Source organism: Lynx canadensis, chromosome A1, assembly GCF_007474595.2.
Source record: "Lynx canadensis isolate LIC74 chromosome A1, mLynCan4.pri.v2, whole genome shotgun sequence".
Classification (NCBI taxonomy): domain Eukaryota; kingdom Metazoa; phylum Chordata; class Mammalia; order Carnivora; family Felidae; genus Lynx; species Lynx canadensis.
This window is the reverse complement of record NC_044303.2, coordinates 115,945,717-115,964,999: the sequence shown is the minus strand read 5'-3', so window position 1 is coordinate 115,964,999 and position 19,283 is coordinate 115,945,717. Positions and strand designations below refer to the sequence as shown.

The 19,283-nt window shown below is 51.2% G+C and overlaps 1 protein-coding gene across 1 annotated transcript in view; it reads right to left on the bottom strand.

Annotated features, from left to right (window-relative positions):
• The window catches only part of PSD2 (pleckstrin and Sec7 domain containing 2), a 34,805-nt gene extending 20,909 nt beyond the window's left edge, over nucleotides 1-13,896 (bottom strand). The window contains 9 exon segments of the mRNA XM_032593006.1: nucleotides 613-669; nucleotides 672-724; nucleotides 5,812-5,892; nucleotides 9,336-9,530; nucleotides 9,948-10,409; nucleotides 13,476-13,510; nucleotides 13,512-13,555; nucleotides 13,558-13,741; nucleotides 13,744-13,896. Coding sequence (XP_032448897.1) covers nucleotides 613-669; nucleotides 672-724; nucleotides 5,812-5,892; nucleotides 9,336-9,530; nucleotides 9,948-10,409; nucleotides 13,476-13,510; nucleotides 13,512-13,555; nucleotides 13,558-13,741; nucleotides 13,744-13,845 — 1,213 coding nt within the window. The 5' untranslated portion in view covers nucleotides 13,846-13,896.
• Between the last annotated feature and the right edge of the window lie 5,387 nt (nucleotides 13,897-19,283).

Here is a 19,283-nt window from a genome sequence, read left to right as displayed (position 1 = left end):
GAGGCCAGCCACCAGCCAAAATGCACCTCAGGGCCCAGAAGCTATGTGATGCTTCCTGCTCTACCCCCCACTGCAACACCAGAGTCACTTGCCTGCCCCAGGTCAGGGCCAACCCCTCCCTCACAAGGGACCTGAGCTCCCTGGGCCTGCTATAGGCCAGACTCCTGCCTCCTGTGACCAAACTTATCCTGACACTCAGACCAGGAGTGGCTATGGGTCGTGGACTATGCCCTGCCTTGGCCTGTGTCTCCTCCAATAACTGGCCTAGTCCCCCAGTTCCTGGGACTCGAGTCCATCCACAGGAAAGTGCTGCTGCTACGAGGGCGAAGAGGGCCCCAACCCAGACCTCCACACCAGGACTCCTACCACACCAAGAATCAGCACTGCCAGGGGAGAAATGAAAAACCAAAAGACTGAATCTAGGATCGAGACTTCCAGGCACAGAGAATGACAATGGGCAAGACATTTGGAAGGTCTCTCGTCCAGCAAGCAGGACCCCACTCTATGTGCCATCATTCAATGTTCACATGAACAGGACAGAGGTGGCACATGGACCAAGGGTAGGAGGAAGCCAGGGCCCAGCAGGGGCGCAGGTGGGACAGATGGCCGTACCTTCCGAGGTGCTGTCATCCGGGTTGCACTGGCAGTACCGGCGGGAGAAGTGTGTAGGACCCGCTCACGCTCCTGCGTCTCCCCATCAGTGGGGAAAGCCTTCAGGAAGGTTCTGGAAGGCAATTCAAGGATGCTGAAGGCCTCCTAGCAGTCCCTGAACCAGTCTAGGGTAGGAATCCCCCCACACACATACCAACATAAACCTGCCAGAGTGGGCCAGGGCTCTAGGGCCCCAGCATCTGGGCCAAGGGGACATCCTGCCCACAGGACAGCCTCTGGAGTGTGGAGGCTAAGGGCATTTAGAATTCAGTCCTCAGTGCCCTCCAGGAAGGAAGCAGGGGACAGATTATGAGAAAAGGCAGATGAGCACCTCAGGGCTACCATCAGCTCGCTTCAGGATAATACCCACCCTCTCCATCTCTCTGGCGGGGCCCTGGATTGGCCACAGCTGCCCCCTCAGACTGTTCCTTCCTCAGTCATTCCTGCTCCTCACCGGATGTGCCACCAGCTGAGCCCCAGGCCCCACCCTGGCCTCCCTCACTCTTCCCCCACCCCAAATCTGAGCTGTCACCAAGTCCCAACAGCTTGTTCTTCATCCCTGATCTCAAATCCTCCTCCTCCTCTGCCCTCATCATATGCCCAGGACACCCGCAGCAGCCTCCAGACAGGTACACCCCTGCACCTCTTTGATACATCTTCCCTGCAGATACCAAACGGCCTTTCTAAACAAACATGTAGTCGAGACTCGTCCCTGCTTAAAACCTGTCATTGGCTCCCCAAAGCAGTCAGGATAACGGCCAAACTTCTCATGTTCTGGTCTTCATGATCATGCCACCTGTCTCTCCTATCCCTCCAAGGTCCCCTCCCCCCAACCTCCCACACCATATTCACACCCTAGACAGCACAGGCACGTTCACTGCCCCATGCCTCTGAGCGGGCTGAAGCTACCTGGAAGGACTTTTGCTCCTCTACTGGGCAGCTCTGAACCCCTCTCCTTGCCTACTTCAAAAGTCACTGGATCTCAGGGGCCCATGAGAGTTGATAGCAAAACCAGAGGGGCTGGGAGATGGGGCTGAGGCACAACTCTTCTTGGGAAGGAAAACTGCAAGCTAAGCAAACTTGAGCCTCTATCTGTCCAGGGTTCACGAGACTAGTTCGTTCCTAACTTTGCCATGGTTCATTTGGTTCCTTGAAAGCCTATTTTGCTTTATGCTCTCTCATGCTGCTCCTTAAGGCAACCCTGAGACCCGTGAGTCCATCTTGGCCAGCCCTTAGCCTCTAAGCCTCCCAAGGCATCTCAAACTGCAGACCACGTTCTACTACTTCAATCCCAATCAGTCACACGACTGTCAGACAAAAACATTCTCGGGGCGCCTGAGTGGCTCAGTCAGTTGAGAGGCTGATTCTAGATTTTTTTTTTTTAATTTTTTTTTTCAACGTTTATTTATTTTTGGGACAGAGAGAGACAGAGCATGAACGGGCGAGGGGCAGAGAGAGAGGGAGACACAGAATCGGAAACAGGCTCCAGGCTCTGAGCCATCAGCCCAGAGCCCGACGCGGGGCTCGAACTCACGGAAGCGTGAGATCGTGACCTGCTGAAGTCGGACGCTTAACCGACTGCGCCACACAGGCGCCCCTGATTCTAGATTTTGACTCAGGTTATGACCTCAAGGTTTGTAAGATCGAGCCCCAGCATCAGGCTTCTGTGCTAACCAGTGTGGAGTCTGCTTGGATTCTCTCTCTTCCTCTCTCTCTGCCCTCCCCCCCCCAAAATTAAATAAATAACATTAAAAAAAAAAAAAACAACCCACTCTGTCTGCCCTCTAGTACTCTCCTTCCCTGCTCTGGTCTCTCCTATTTCCCTGTTCTCTTTCCCCATCCGGTACCCAGCTCTGCCCGCCCCCTCTAACTACACTCCACTAGGACTTTTTAGAATCCATATCTCCCATCTCAGCCTTGATTGTCCTACCTACAAGCCATCTATCCAGCTCCTACTCATCAGTCCAAATACCCCTTCCCCAGGGGTCCTCACCAAGCCACAACCCAACATGGCCACCACCAAACCCTCAGGAGGACCCCAGGGTCAGCCTTACCACTGCCAACCTCCCCCGCTGAAGTCTGGCACACAAATCCCTCTAGTCATCCTCTGGATGACCCTCACACCAACCTTTCCTCTAGTCCCCACTGCCCTATCTCACACCCTGTCCTTTCCACCAGACCCTCTTCAGAAACCTGCACGCCTCCAGATCAAAGGCCACCAGCACTACCTCCCAAAACACTGTTTTATACCCAGCACGTTCTGTGGCTCCCCAGTGCCTGTGCGGTCGAGCCTAAATCTACTGGGCTGGTATACAAGGTTCTCCAGCCAAGCACCCACGCCTCTGATCATGAGCTGACCCTAGTGAACATCTTCTCCAACCAACCTTCCTCATCCCAATGCATACTTCACACTCAGCTCAGGATACAGCGCCCTGCAGCAGACTGACACTTCACTGAGAACCTGAGATAAGCGAGACAGAATGAATCTCTCTAAAGCTATCAGGAAGCCACTGATGCCACAAAAACCAGAAGGCCAGAAGGGCTGAGGTGAGGGGCTGGTCTACAGCTGCTTTTTCCTTGGGGGCATTGTTGATTATTGGCAAAGGCAAGACGCAGAACACTTGGTGGCTTCAGGGAGCTTAAGACACAAACCTGGAGACCTGAGGGGCTGTGAACACATGGCCAGTGTTCCCTTAGAGACATTGGCCAAATTCTGAAGATGTGAGGGGCAAGATGCTAAGAAGCTAAGCAGAAAGCCTCTGAGAAGTAGAGGGATTGGGGTTTTTATGACACTCTTGCCACACTGAGGAAATGCAATTAGGATTCAGGACCCAACAAAGGAAGAGACCCCAGTGAACACATTAGGCTTCCAGTGGAAAAGGGGGAACACTGAGTTTACCAAACTTTTGTGCAGCCTCTCCTCAGCTCATCCCTGGTTGGATTAAGACTGCACCCCCTGACCCCCTCTAATTGCCCAGGAAAGGAAAAGGTAAACCTTTGTGGGAGGAGTATATAATAACCTAGAGCCACTATAATTCCATAAAAAATGCACAGCATCTAATAAAAAAAAATCACTGAACATGCGGAGAAACAGGATATATGGAAAACCAAGAGAAGAAAAGAGACAATAGAAACAGATACAGCTGATTCCAACAGTACAGATATTGTGATGAGCAGACAAGGACTTCGAAATAACTATGATTAATACGTTCAAAAAGAGGGGTGCCTAGGTGGCTCAGTTGGTTAAGTGTCCAACTCTTGATTTCCACTCAAGTCATGATCTCACATTTTGCGGGATCAAGCCCCACATTAGGCTCTGCACTGGCAGTGCAAGGCCTGCTTGGGATTCTCTTTCCCTCTCTCTGTGCCCTTCCCCAACCGTGTGAGCATTCTTCTCTCTCTCTCTCAAAATAATAAACATTAAGATATATATATCTATATATCTATATATATACATGATATATATCATGTATATATATATGATATATAGGGGTCCTGGGTGGCTCAGTCAATTTAGAGTCCAACTTCAGCTCAGGTCATGATCTTGTGGTCTATGAGTTCAAGCCCCACGTTGAACTCTGTGCTGACAGCTCAGAAGCTGGAACCGGCTTCAGATTCTGTGTCTCCCTCTCTCTTTGCCCCTCCCCTGCTCACACTCTGTCTCTCTCTCTCTCTCTCTCTCTCTCAAAAATAAACATAAATTTTAAAAATATTTTAAATAATATATATGTGTATGTGTACATACACATGTGTATACACACACATACATTACATATACATATGCATATATATATATATATATATATATATATATATATATATATATATATGTTCAGGGGCACCTGAGTGGCTCAGTTGGTGAAGCATCTGACTCTTGATTTCCACTCAGGTCATGATCTAGCAGTCGTGAGTTTGAGCCCAGCACTGGGCTTTCTGCTGTCAGCATAGAGCCCACTTTGCATCCTCTGTCCCTCTCTCTGCCCCTCCCCCTGCTTGCATGCTCTCTCTCTTTCTCTCAAAACAAACATTTTAAAAATTTTGTATATATATAATATTTTTATATATACAAAATATATTTATTATATATAATATATATATTTATGTTCAAAAAGAGAGGGAACGGTGGAGAAAATGAGTGAAAAGATGAGAATAAATTCCCCCAGAGAATTAGAATCTATTTTTTAAAAATTGGGAGGCACCTGGCTGGCTCAGTCAGATATACATGCAACTCCTGATCTCGGCATTGTGAGTTTGAGCCCCATGTTGGGTATGAGATTAAGTAAAAATATTTTTTAAAAATTAAAAAATTAAAAAATAACAAAATGAAAATCTAGAACTGAAAAATATAATAGTTAAAAGTAAAAACTCAGTAAATGGGTTTAACAGAATATTAGACACAGAAAAAAGGGTAAGTGAACTAAAAGCAGGTCAACAGAAAATATCCCAAGCGAAGTAGAGAAAAAAGAATGGAAAATACATTTTTTTAAGTGTAAGAGACATGTGGGACATGGTGAGATCTAACATTTGGGACCACCCCCCACTTAGCTCAGAGACTGCTGTCCCCCGCCCCTAGGGCTGTGGCCTGGTGACTCCTCGAGCCTGCCACCAAGGACTGCTAGACCCTGGGCGGAACTCCATCCACTACTCCCCACACCGAGGCCTGTACCTGACCCTCCTGAAAGATACTCTGTCCAAACACCAATAGGACCTGAGATCAAATCCCATTTTTGTCATCTCCCCCCTCAGGGACTGAAGGGAATCACTTTACCTATCAGCTGGTTCTTCATTTGTAAATGGCAAAGATAACCCTACCCTACAGGGGTGCGGTGAGGATGAATGAAGTCAGCAGGGAGTATAAAGATCTACTGCCTCTGGCAAACAGGAAGTACTCAATACAGGCAAGCCCTTTGCCCTTGCCTCTCTTAAAAGTCCGGACCACATTCCCACCTTCATATGTTCATATCCTCAGCCCACCACATAGCAGGCACTCACTGAGTTGTTGGACTGCTGACGTGCTCATGGCCCCTTCTCCACAGCCTTCCCAGAGGGGTCAAGAGACTTGCCCAAGGATGCACAGCAAGTTTAGGATACAGCTGGCATGAGAATCCAGACAGTGGCCTGTACCACCTGTGGACACCGCCCCATCCCAACCCCACTGACCTGAGCGCTCGGTCCAGAGTCAGGCCTGAGAAGTCGAAGAAACTGAGATACTCCCCAGCCACCAGCCTGCTGAACTCGTTACTGTCAGGAGAGCATGAGGTATCCATTAGAAATAGGGCATAGCAAACAATAGGAGGTACATGGGGAGTGGGCCCTGGGGTACCGTGACCCACCCACCTGACCTGCCCTTCCCTAGGTTGCCTCCCGCTGCTGGCAAGTTGGACTCTGACAGCTTATCCTTGGGAGGGGCATTAGGAAGGTTTTAGAAAGGAGGTGCTGTCTCAGAAAGTAAGCCAGTCAGGGGAAGGGAGTAGGGAGAGGGATGATACAAAGTGTCCCCAGTAGAGGAAACTGCACAACATGTCTAAGAAGCTCTCAGCAGGGCCATGTGGCTGGAGCCAGACAGCAGGAACATAGCAGCAAGAGATGAGAGAGGGAGCAGGGCCTGAGGGGCAAGGGAAGGATGGGTTAGTGATCTGGAAGGGTATAAAGCAAGGAGGAGATGCGTGAGTGGTCAGATCTGAATGTGGAACACCACCTGCTGAGTGGAGACCCCCCCCTGGGGGCTGCAGTGGCTCTCCCAGAGGGGTTGGGAAGGAGATTTCAGAGGAAGAATCCACAGGAGATGGAATCGTGTGGGGCATGACACTGGAGGTGGCCCTGGGGGGAGGTGTCCACAGCTGTCCAACAGGTGGAGCTGGATGTACCCCTGTGAGAGCTGTGAGCTGGTTAATGACTTGGAAGAAAGGATGAGCCCATGCAAGAGGAAGGTGCAGACTCAGGACGGAGATCAGAGGAAGTCCCTCTTAAGGATGCAGGCCGACTGAGAAGAGAGAGGGAGCCAGTAAAGGAGACTGAGAAAACAGCAGCCAGAGAAGAAGGGATACAGTATCCTGGAGGCCACGAGTGTTTCAAGGAGACCGAAGTGATGAATTCTTGACAGGAAAGAGAACGAATTTCCACCTGAACCTACTCAAGCCCCAAGCTCTCCCTCCCATTTACAGGAGACTAGGGACTGAGGCAATAGGGAAAGCGTGAGGTAACTCCACGGGGACACCAAATCCAAATCGTGGAAAATTCTTCTGGACAAATGATTGTTTCTTCAACAGATACACAGCCTTAAGAAAAAGGAGGCAGCCTGGCAAACTACTGTTTAAGAGACTTAAGAGAAGGAAAAAAAAGAGAGAGAGGGAGACTCAAGAGACATATTGGCCAACTGTAATGTCGTGTGGACCTTGTTTGCATCCTGATAGAGAAGCATTTCTGAGACAGAAAATTAAACTGACACTAAATGTTAGAGATTCTATGGAATTTTGGGTAAGTTTTGTTAAAAATTATAATGGAATTATGATTATACTTAAAAATCCTTATCAGTTAGGGTTGCATGGGTGGCTCAGTCAATTAATTGTCTGATCCTTTTTTTTTTTCATATTTATTTATTTTTGAGAGAGACAGAGACAGAGAGAGAGAGAGAGAGAGAGAGAGGAAGACACAGCATCTGAAACAGACTCCAGGCTCTGAGCTGTCAGCACAGAACCCAATGCAGGGCTCAAACTCACAAACCGTGAGATCATGACCTGAGCCAAAGTCAGACACTTAACCAACTGAGCCACCCAGGCGCCCCTGTCTGATTCTTGATTTCGGCTCTGGTCATGATCTCATGGAATCATGAGCATGGGATCATGGGATCTCTGCCCCTCCCACACTTGTACTTTCTCTCAAAATAAATAAATATTTTAAAAAATAAATAAAATAAAAATCCTTATCATTTACAGACATATACTAAAGTTTTTATGGATCAAATGATAGAGTGCCTAAAATATGCCTTAAAATAGTCTAACAAATGGCAAGGAAGGGGGGTGGTGGGGGTGGGGGTGGTAGGTGGATATTATTAACTTTGAAGCTGTGTAATGGGTATGTGGAAGATTGGAGGGAAGGTTAATGTTTGTTTCTTTGCTTGTTTGTTTGTTTGTTTGTTTTGAGAGAGAGAGCATGAGAGGGGCAGAGAGAGACCGGGAGAAAGAGAATCCCAAGCAGGCTCTGCACTGTCAGCACAGAGCCCAGAGGCCAATACAGAACTCATTGTGGGGCTGGATCATGACCTGAGCCAAAATCAAGAGTTGAAAGCTTAACCAACTTAGCCATCCAAGTGCCCCTAAAAGGAGGTTTAATATATTATTTTCTCTGGTTTTGTATATGGTTGAAGTTCACATAATAAAAAATTTAAGGAAAAAGGAGTGGGGTGTGTGTCTGTGATGTTGAGCCAGGGAAGTTGAGGCCTGGTAGCAGCCACTAGATTCAAAGACAAAGGCCACTAATGGCCTTGGCCTAGATGGGCTGCTGCAGGCATTGGGTGGGGAAGAAGCCTGCCCCAGGAGCTGAATATGGAGAGGAAGAGGGGGCTGAGGCCACGCAGGGCAGTAAACCCCAGAATTCTGGCTGCAAAGAGGCTGGGAGAAGAAGTGTAACTGAGGAAGAATTTCTGTTTTACAGATGGGAGAGACAAGTGTAGTTAAGCAGTTAAATGCTGAAGGAAATTCTTGGAGCAGAGTGGTCAGAAGGACAGGAGGATGCAGATCAACCACAACCAAGGCTCCTGGAGGAGCCTCCTGAAGGCTATTAGGTTGGGGGTGGGGACTACAGCCCAGGGGGATAGGCAGGGCTTCGAAGTCCTGCTGTGATGTCTGGGCCAGAGCTAGGAGGCAAGCCCAGTAACATGGAGGCTGAGAAGGGTAGAGGAGGAAGGAGGGGGAGAGAAGTGAGGGAAGGATCCCAAGTGGAGCTGTCCTCAACACCCCCCTGTGACCTAAGCTCTGACTTGGGGTCTAGGGTCTGGACTGTCCCCTCTGCCTTGGGGGCTATGACTGCCTCCGCTCATCTCAGTGCCTTAATGTGGTTGTGGGAGGCCCTCTGGAGGAAGGACAAAGGCAGGTGGCCATGCTGATGGTCAGACATGCTCAGGATGCCCCACGTGATTCCCTCACCCTCACAGTCCCCGCCTACTCACCCCCACCCTCTGCACTGCGCACCTCAGGACTCTCATCTGGCTAGTCCCCTTTCCATAGTCTTAAGGCCAGGGCTTGTGCTTTGGTAGCTTCAGCCCCCTTAGCCAGTCCCAAAAGACTGAGAGTAGGGTTTAATGAGGGACAAGAACCCCTTCCCAGCTCGTGGGTCCCAGGCAGATGCAGGTTCTCCTCTCCCTTGCCCTGCCCCACTGCTGTGTCCTCACTACCATCATCACGGTCGCAAAACCACATGCCACATCACACTCCCCAGCCCCGAGGGACCGCCCTGCCACTATATTCCCCCGCCCCCCAGAGCATGGGCCTTCACCCAGGCAGCCCAGAAAGGAAACAGATTTAGGGCAAGGCCAGGAATGAGGACAGTGGCAGGAGGAGGAGCTCCTGGGGACTACTAGGAGCCCCCCAACACCAGGCACCCCTCACTGAAGTCACCCACACCCCTTTCAGGCTGAGAGGACACTGGATTTGCCTGGGGAGGGGGGGTACGGGAGACAGACTCACTTCTTGCCTAGCTGCCGGGCGACGTCACAGCGCTGGAAGCCCTCAAGGTGGTAGAGGCGGCGGGCCAGCCGGCGAGCAGCTTCACTGACCCCCTGGCACCCATTGGCCAGTGGGTCTGTGCTGCCAGGCTCCAGCCCCTCCGAGCTGCTCAGCTCTGAGTCCGAGTCTGAAAAGCCATCCTTTAAGCTGGGGTCACTGCACAGGGAAGGTGGGGACAGGAGAAAAGGGGTCAGAGGCCCAGGGTCAGAAGCCCCAGGTGGAGGCTGGAAGCTCTCCCCAGGCCTTGGAAAACCCACGCAGGAGCCAGAGCAGGGAAAGAAGCTCCAGTGCATCAGGAAGAATCAAGTCATTTAGAAGAGCCCCTCATAGAAGCTACACGACCCACAGCATACTTCCCTGGCCCCACCAAGGCCAGAGAGGCCTAGAAGAGCAGCATGGAACCTCAGGACCAGGATGGGAAGTCTGGGTGCAGAAGAAGGACACGATGACCTCAGAGAGACCTTGTTCTCTCTGGGTGCACTGGGTTGCCCTAACTTGCTTTGCCTGCTCTGGATCTCGGTTTCCCCATCTGCTCAATGGTTCTCCCAGTTCCCAGCCTAGGTCCTGCCTCACCTGGCTGAGTTCAGCAACTTGTCTGTGTCCTCCTCCTCTTCCTCCTCCTCCTCCTCCTCCTCCCCACCTGGACCCGGGGGTCCATCCTCATGGAAGCCATTGGGCACAGCGGTTAGAGACAGGCGGCTCAGGACGTTCTCTGATCGGCTGCAGGAGATGGAGCGCCGCAGGGGGCTGCCCAGATCCCCATCACCACCAGCTGCTCCCATGTCTCCCTCAGGCCCCATGTCCCCATTGCCTAAGCCAGCCCCTGGCTCAGGGCTATCACGGGCCCGCTGCTGGATGAGGGGTGTCAGGGGGGCCTCGAAGCTGACACAGCTGTCACTCTCATCCGTGAGGCTCAGCACATCCAGGGAGTCGAGGCTGCTGTACTGGGTGCCCCGCAGCAGCTCAGACTCCACGATCTTCTCAAATGTGGCACTGAAGCCATCCCGCACATCTGGCTCTCCAGGGCCACCCGACCTGTGGGATGCAATGACCAGTCACCATCCTCCTGTGGTGTCCCCTGTTACAGGTGCTAGGACTGCACCAATCTGTCTGGGAACTCCCCGGGGACAGGAGCAGGCATGGATTGTTTCCTGTTTATTCTTTCAGCCGATACTTACTGAGCACTAGGTGTCAGGTCCTGGACTGGGTACGAGGGTTTGGCAGTGAAAAGGACAGGCGTGGTCCCACCCAGTGTCTGCCTGGACCTGGCTTAGAGTAGACATCACTTGTCTGAATGAATGAATGAATGAATGAATGGGAGGCCTCTTCCTCCACGGTGGCACAGGGCCTGCTGCCTCCAGGCTTTCCAGAACGCATGGGCATCCCCCTACCAAACTAGAGTAACTCTGGGTCAAAATTTTGCTTAAAAGTTCTCAGCTTGGCCAACTACATTATAGCTCTCAGGCCTTGCCTTAATGTCACCTCCTCAGGGAGACTGAGGAAGGCAGGTCCACACCACCAACCACTCTGGCCCCTCTCTTTATTCTCAATCCTCAGGTTATCTCCTCACTTCCTCCCAGCCCCCATCAGCATGTCTGTCGTATTGTTTGTTCCCCTGTTTACCATCTGCTCCCCAGTCCCACCCCCCACAAGGCCAAGGAACACCCAGCACATAGTATGTGCTTATTAACCCTACTGAATGGTGCACTGGGTGAACAAACAAATGTTAGTCAGCCCTGTGGCTTAAGACGCTGCCTAAGCCATTGCAGGGCCCTGTCCCATCCCTGGAAGAGGTCTTTGCACTGGCTGTTTCTCTGCCCACAGTGCTCTTCCCTCAAGCTGAAGCCCTCCTTCCTTGTCCCCTTCTCAATGAGATACGCCCTGAGCACCCCATTTATAACTGAGACCTGCCCCCAAACACCTTACCCCTTTTTCCTACTTCATGGTTTTCCAAAGCACTTACCCCCTTCCTACATACTATATAATTATTATTTTTATGATTATCTATCTACCCACTAGATCATACGCTCCATGATAGCAGGAATTTTTGTAGGTTCTACTCACTGATGTATCCCCAGCACCTAGAATAGAGTATCACACAGAGCTAAACCAAGGCATCCTGGGAAGATTCTTATCCACTGGGAAGAAGCACAGGTAAGTAGAAAGGACAGGTAAGGAAGAGGAAAGACTGACAAAGAGCGAGACCAAGAGAGATGAGACAAAAGAGAGACAAAAGAGACAGAGAAATAAGAGAGACAAATGTCCGAGAAAAGAGATACAAAGCATGACAAACAGAGTAAGAGAGACAGTAAGAGAGACAAAAATAGAGACAGAAGCACAGAGACAGGAAGAGGAAAAGACACAAAGAAGAAGCAGGCTGAGGTGGCCCATTTCAGATAAATTGAAACCCACCATTTGCAAGGAAGTGCATCCCTCACTGCCCCTGAGGATTAGCTGCACCCTGCTTCTCCCCCACCACCTGCTGCCTGGGAGACACCGAGCTGTAGGTGGACTGGGAGATACCCCCACCCCTCAAACGCCTCCTTAAACCCCAGATCTAAGATGTGGTCCTAGTGTGTTCCCTGGGGAAGCATACCAACCTGAGAAAAAAAGCTGGAGTCACAAGCAGCTTTCTCCTGCCCCAGTTCCAGCAGGCTCTGAGACCACAATCTCATTAAGCCTTCTCTTGCTGGAGAAGGAACTGGGGAGGATGGCAGAAATCTAAAATATGGCAGGAAGTGTGACAGTGCACTGGTGTGGTTGCCTCTACTGAATTCCAGGAGGAAGAGACAGATGAAAAGGGTCACTGCCCTGGTTACCAGAGCAGACACTCAAAATCTTCCCAGCAGAGACACTTTGGCTAGGCCTGTGCTAGGTCCCAGAGATACCTGAATAATACAGATCCTTGCCCTTGGTGGTGGGAGTGGGGGGCTCTCATCTCATTGTCAGAGCCATGAATGGTCTCCCCCATCCCACTATCTCCCACCTTCTCATGCATCTGAGCAGACCTGAGAGGTGGTTCTGACAGAGGCCTGAAGACTATTAGCCCAATCTCCAAACTTCCATCTACCCCCAATTTCAGCCATCCCAAATAAATATGCCACCTAAACACAAGCTGTAGGCTCCAAGAAGCCCCAGACCCCTGCCTGCACCCACGGCCAGGCAGGTGGCTGCCCTAGGATCTGTCTGGATGGAAACACTCATAGCCACAGCATACTTGGTACACACAGGCACCCAACCCCATAAACTCACATTCCTATCCACAGAGCTAGCCACACTCAGCCCTGACACATGCAGACCCAAGTGCCCACAAATGCACAGGCCAGGCACACTCAAACCCCCACACACAAACACACAACCACAAAGACCCATGCACATCAGCATGTTCACACATTCCTATGCACACAATAATGCACAGGCCAGACCACGAGGCATGCCACCCATGCACACTGGCTCATCCAGGCCAGGGCCTGCAGCTGTGCACACTAAGACTTCTATATACTTTCTTTTCTCAGGACATTCCCCTGTCCCTTTCCCACCCTCCTTGTCCAACTAGTACCTCCAAGACACGTAGGTCTCTCTGCTTCCTGCTGAAGATAATAGAAATGGAGTGTAACTCCAGTTAGTAGAACTGAAGTGAGATTCTTGGTAGAACCTCCGGATGGCACTCAAGTAGGGGGTGGGGTAGCTGTCAGGGATTAACCCATGAAGCCTACTCTTCTGAGGTCAGTTGCAGAATTGGGAGATCTTCACCTCCAGGAAGCAGAAGGCTGAACCAGATGACCTTCTGCATCAAAGCATTTTGGAACTCTACTGCAAAGCCTGGGAAGAAGGGAGTGTGGCCTTCCAACCCCACATAGAAAGAGCCCATGATGGTTTGGGGGGCTGTGGGTAGAGAGCACAACAGGCCTGCTAGCCTTTGAAATCTAATGGCTCCAGCCTTCCAAAACACCCAGAAGCCGGGCAAAACAGGGAGATGTAATTCCCATTTTATGGAGGAGAAAAACAAAAACCCAGAGAGGGCTAAGTGGCTAGGCCCAAGCCATATGGCATTGGAATGGCCAAATGCAGGCAAGTCCCCAACCCAAGACACCAACTTACCCCAGCTGAGGGTCCTCAGTGTCCAGACATAGATTTCCTGGAAGCATCGTCCCCCTCTGCCAGCCCACCAGCCCTCCAGGCCTGGACTGTGTAGAATCTTCCAGAATGTTTGAGTCTGGCCCCAGGACTAGGCCATTGGTGAGGGAAGGCCAAGGCTTGAGGCCACGGAGGGCCACGTTCGGGCCCTGTGCAGGCTCCTCGGTGTTCCACCAGAGTGCCCTAATCTCATGCCCTGGGCTATTGTAAGCTACGTTCGGTCCTGACTCTGTGCCATTCCATTCTCGGCCCCTGGTTCTTTCTCAGACTCCAAGCTGGGGTCCAGGCAGCACCACCTTCCCCAGGTAGTTACAGATGGAAGCTTCATCCTCATCCATGGCAGCCACTACTTCCAACCCTGTGCTGACTGCTCCTGGACTCCACTAGGACCTGGAGGCCAGACCAGATAGAGAAATGAAAGGGTAAGTCAGACTAGGACAGGTGCTTGGGGGTCTAAAGCCCGCAAAACCAGTGCCAAGTAGCCTGCCTGGGGACAAGAGGATGGCTGAGAAGATCTCAGGACCCTCCTGGCTGGAGTATGGGTTCAGACTGTAGCCTCCTCGGGCCAGCCACGCTCACCTCTCCCCGAACCCCCGGCCTCTTGTGTGCCACAGTCCTGCCTTCCCCTGTTACTTCTTTTGATGTCTCTGTTGTGCCCACAAGAACCCACCAAAGCTCTCTGAGAAAGATCCAGGTTGGGAGGAATGAGGGAAGGGTCCAAAGATCTCTGGAAAACCTCTTCCTTTCCAGATGTATGTGATGTAGGCGAAAACTCCAGGCTGACACGTTAGCCCTCTTGCCTCTTTCCATGTTCTCGCCCTGACTCCAGGAGCCAGACAAAAGCGAATTTGTGGTGAATGGAGGGAACTGAGATGGGGCTGCCTTTAGAGGGACAGTTAAGACAGGAGGCAAGGAAGTCAACAGAAGTGCAGCTTTATCAGAACCAGACATCACCTAGAGATAGAAACCAACCTGAGGCCAGCGTGAGGCGTGTCCAGGGTGCTGGGTGGTGAGGCACCACCCAGGACCCTGGCCTAGAGCAACGCCTGCCTTTGTTGCTCAGGCCCAAAGCCTGGCTGTGAGAGAGAGAAAAGAGGTGGGGGCCTGGGGTTCCCCTCCACATCCAGCCCCCCAGAGCTCACCCAGCCTTGAGAAGGGACTTAAGAGGAGGCTGCTATGGGGCATTCTGGGGAGAGTACCAGAAGGGGACCTTGGCCTTGCTCCGCCTAACTCATTGTGTGATCTGTATGGGTCCAGGTCGGGGCCTCCTCACTGCACCAGCCAAGCCAGCCCCACTCCTATCTGCTATGCTTTGGGTTTGTAACTCCTCTTAAAATGAGGAGACCCATTTCACTTGCCATATCCATCCCTGCCCCCTTCTTAAAAAAAATTTTTTTTAATGTTTATTTTTGAGAGAAAGAGACAGAGTGTGAGTAGGGGAGGGGCAGAGAAAGAGGGAAACGCAGAATCCAAAGCAGGCTCCAGGCTCCAAGCTGTCGCCACAGAGTCCAATGCAGGGCTCTAACCCACGAACCACAATATCATGACCTGAGCTGAAGTTGGACGCTTAACCAACTAAGCCACCCAGACACCCCTTTCCCTGCCCCCTTTATAAACTGATCAAAACCAGCCCCATTTCCCAGAGGCTTCCTGCTCAATCTTATCCCAGATGAAAGGGCAGATGCAATGGGCTGTGTTCTGGCTCCCCCTCAACTGTCTCTCTGCCCTGGCCCCACCCAGTCTAGGCTATTTCTGCATCACCCCCACACCACCCCACCCATGATCTTTGTCATCGGAGATACACACGAGCCCCTCCAAATGACTTCCTTCCTCTTTCTTTTTCTCTTTCTGTCTTTAATTTTTTTTAATGTTTATTATTTGTGTAAGAGAGAGAGAGCGCAAGATGTGAGCGAGTGGGAGAAGGGCAGGGAGGAGAGAGGGAGACACAGAATCTGAAACAGGCTCCAGGCTCTGATCCTATCAGCACAGAGCTCAACGAAGGGCTCAAACCCACCAACTTTGAAATCATGACCTGAGTCGAAGTTGGGTGTTCAACTGACTGAGCCAGCCAGGCAACTTTCTTTCTTTCTTTCTTTCTTTTCTTTCTTTTCTTTCTTTCTTTCTTTTCTTTCTTTCCTTCCTTCCTTCCTTTCTTTCTTTTCTTCCTTCCTTCCTTCTTTCTCTTTCTTTTTCTTCCTTTCCTTTCTTTCTTTTCTTTCTTTCTTTCTTTTTCTTCTTTCTTTTCTTCTTTCTTCTTTCTTCTTTCTTTCTTTCTTCTTTCTTTCTAAGTACACTTCATGCCCAGCACTGAGTCCAATGATGGGCTTGAACTCATGACCCTGAGATCAAGACCTGAGCTGAGATCAAGAGTCTGACGCTTAACCGATGGAGCCACCCAGGCACACTTTCCTTCCTTCTTCGGGCTTCAACTTCCCCCCAACAACCCCAGGCTCCTCTGAAAAGGGGTCCTGAGGGTTCAGGGGAGGCTGAAGGAGAGGGACTTGTCAGCCTGAGAGGCTGCACCAGAACAGCTTGTAAGTATAGCAAAAAGGATTTAAGTGAGACCCAGATTGCCTATACTTGCCTGGTCCTAAGTGTCACTGGAGGGACTTGTTAAAATACAGATTATGAGCCCTCCCCCAAACCTCCTAAACCAGAATCTACAGGGACCAGATATAGGAATCTGTTATTGAGTGGGGTAGACAGCGGTCTGGGGCCTCAGCCCACCCACCCTGAGCATTCCTTCCTAGAATCTAGAGTTTTGAAGACCTCATGAGCTTAAGATTTTATTTTAAAAAACAAATCTGAAGATCTAGGCTCTAGAATATCTGGGCCCTGATCCTAGGACGCTGGGGACCCCAAGGGGCTCGGCACTAAGTGAGGGTTTCTTTCTGGTCTGCCCTAAATCCCTGCTGCTGCAGTTGCTATTTCAATCTGTTCCCTCTGGTTGTGTACTCAGAGGGGGGAGAACAGGAGGTCATCTCCTCAACTGAGACTTCTTGGGGGTGGGGGGAGCATTTCTAAAGGAAAGAGGAGGGAGAGTGGAGACTTTTGGCTTGCTGCCTGAGTTCTAGTCCTCTGGCCTGCTTTCTAGCCCAGGGGCCTGGATGTGCATTGGATCTGGGGCACAGGGCTTCAACCCAATTCCACCAGGGTGCCTCGCTCCCACACCCACACGTGGAGGCTAAGCCCAGCAGGACAGAGTGCCTCCCCTGTGGTCAGGGCTCTGTCTGAGCTCCCAGGAGGCCTGAGACTTGAAAGCATAAGCAGCTTCACCTGATGCTCATTTTACACCAGCCTCAAAGCCAAGGTTAAGAACAAATCAAGGACTCCTTGGGAGGCCCCTACCTCATCCCCCAACTTCCAGCAGCTGCCTCAGGCTGGCTCCAGCCCTACCTGCCCTGCCATGTCCTCCTGCAGCTGGGAGCCGGGTGGAGGTTCTGCCAACACTGGGCACTGGGCCGTGTCCTTGGTTTCTGGGGGTGGGCAGACAAGGGACAGCATTGAGCTCCACTCTGGGCGGGGGGCCCAGAGTCCCTGCCTGGGCTGAGGGCCAGTTGAGCCCAGAAATAGCCAAGCCAGGACCCCCCTCTTCTTTCTGACCCAAGAGAGGGGTACATAAAGGGGGGGGCTTCAGGTCAGAGATGTCAAACAATGCCCCAAGCCCTCACTCTGAACCTTCATGTGCCCTGGGATACATCATCCTCTCTGGCCTTTGTGAACCCATCTGCAGAATGGGAGCATCACTTCTGCTCTCCTTCCCCAGGGCTGGTAGGAGTACCTGAGGTCATGAATGCTGAGAAAGTAGAAATCCAAGGCAGAACAAACTCTTACAGAGGTCAAGGGAAAAGTCAGCTACGGTCCACTCTTTCCACCACTACATTTGACAAACGGGGAAACTGAGGCACAGAACCAGGAGAGGATGTGCCCAAGGTCACACAGTGGAGGAGCTGCCTCTAAAACTCAAAAGTAGCTTCCTTCTGTGCCTAGATGGGCTGGAGGTGCTGGATTAACCAACCTCCAGTTTCCCAGGCCCTCCGTGAGATCCTCCCACAAGATTGAGGGCTCAAATCTTTAACCAGGAGACTCTACCCGAAGCAGTGACCCTGTCCATGTCCAGCCCTGCTGGCAAGAGCAAGAAAGTTAGTACAGCTGGGCCCCAGGGCACTGATCCCAAGCAGAAGCCTGAAAATGACAAGCTGGCAGTAGTTAGATCCCCTGCATTCTCACTCAGCATAAACCAGACCCTACTCCGAGCAGGAGCTCCTGCTCCTCACTGCCCTTGAGATGACCTTGGGCTTGGCAGCATCTTTTTGAGCTCCAACTAAGGTGGACCCGTGATGTCAGTGGAACACTGGTTGGGCCGGGGCTAAATGTGAAACCAGCCACTTTCTGGGTCTCAGCTGCACCTACAACAATCTTGTCCCCCTCCTCACTTTACCCATGGCAGCTGGAATGAGCTATGAAAACACAAATCACATTATATCCCTCCCTCACTCGTAACCCTCCAATAGTTCCCAATGCCCTTCGATTAGAATTCATTCTCCTCAGCATGGCCTAAAAAGGCCTTGTCTATGCTGGTTCACTGCCCTCTCCCCATCCCCCATGCCATCAGCCACATTGGCCTTCTTTCTGCTCCCTGAGCTCATTCCCACCTCAGGGCCTTTGCACCAGCTGTACCCTTGGCCTAGAATGCTCTTTCCCTAGATCTCTAAATGACTGCCTCTTCTGTCACTTAGGGCTCCACTCCAATGCTGCCTCCTCAGAGAGGCCCTCTCTTAACACCCTGCCCTCTCACACTCCTCCACAGAGCATTTTATCTGCTAAGCATCACTTAACAGAACTGAAACTCCTTTTTCTATTTGTTTCCTTATTTCCTGCCCATCTCCCTCACTAGGATGCAAGTTCAGGAGGGTGGGGACTATGTCACATTCACTGTCTGCCCCAGAGCCTAGCACCATGCCTGGCAAACAGCGGGCACTGTTTTAAACGTTTGGTGAATAGCCTGGAGATTATCAACATCACTGTTGTAAAAGCAGAAGCTAAGAGAAGTTGAGGAACATGCTTAGGGCCACAAAGCTAGACAGTGGCAAGGCTAGCATTCTGCATGGAATAACCTTGTGTGGTTTCCACGCAGAGATCCAAGCCAGGGACGGTAGGAAGCCCAAGGAAAGGTCTGGAGAAGGGGGCTCAACAAGGAGGGTTCCAGGGCCCAACATGTTCTATAAGACTGAAGGATAATGCATGGGTGCTGATGCCTGTGTGCATATCTGTGAACAAGCATATGGTGGGCATTTCTGGGCACATACATACATGCACATGCACACACACACACGAAGGGACCTGGGCAGTCACCCATGAGGCAGTCTCCCCAGGTGATGAGACAGAGATGAGGACCCTACATGCCTAGGAGCTAGGTTCAGGGCAGTTAGACCTACATCAAAGGGTGGCTGGGTTTGAAATTATTCTACTTTGGGAGAAGCCAGGAGCAGGAAAGGGACAACCCAGGTTAGGGTGGAGGATGGGAGGACCCACACTCACAGTGGCCACAGCCACATATAGCAGCATCAGGTGGCTTGTGTGGGTTTGGCAGGAGATAGGAAAGTACAGGCCTATTTGGTAGAAATGGGGATACAGGAGGCAGAACTGAGGTGGGGAACCCATGGTGCTGAGCACTACCCAGGACAGGCAAAATCTAGGAGCCTGTGGAATGTCCAAGAGTACTTAGAGCCCAGGAACGATAGGTGTAGAAGGAAACAGAATCAGAGAAAA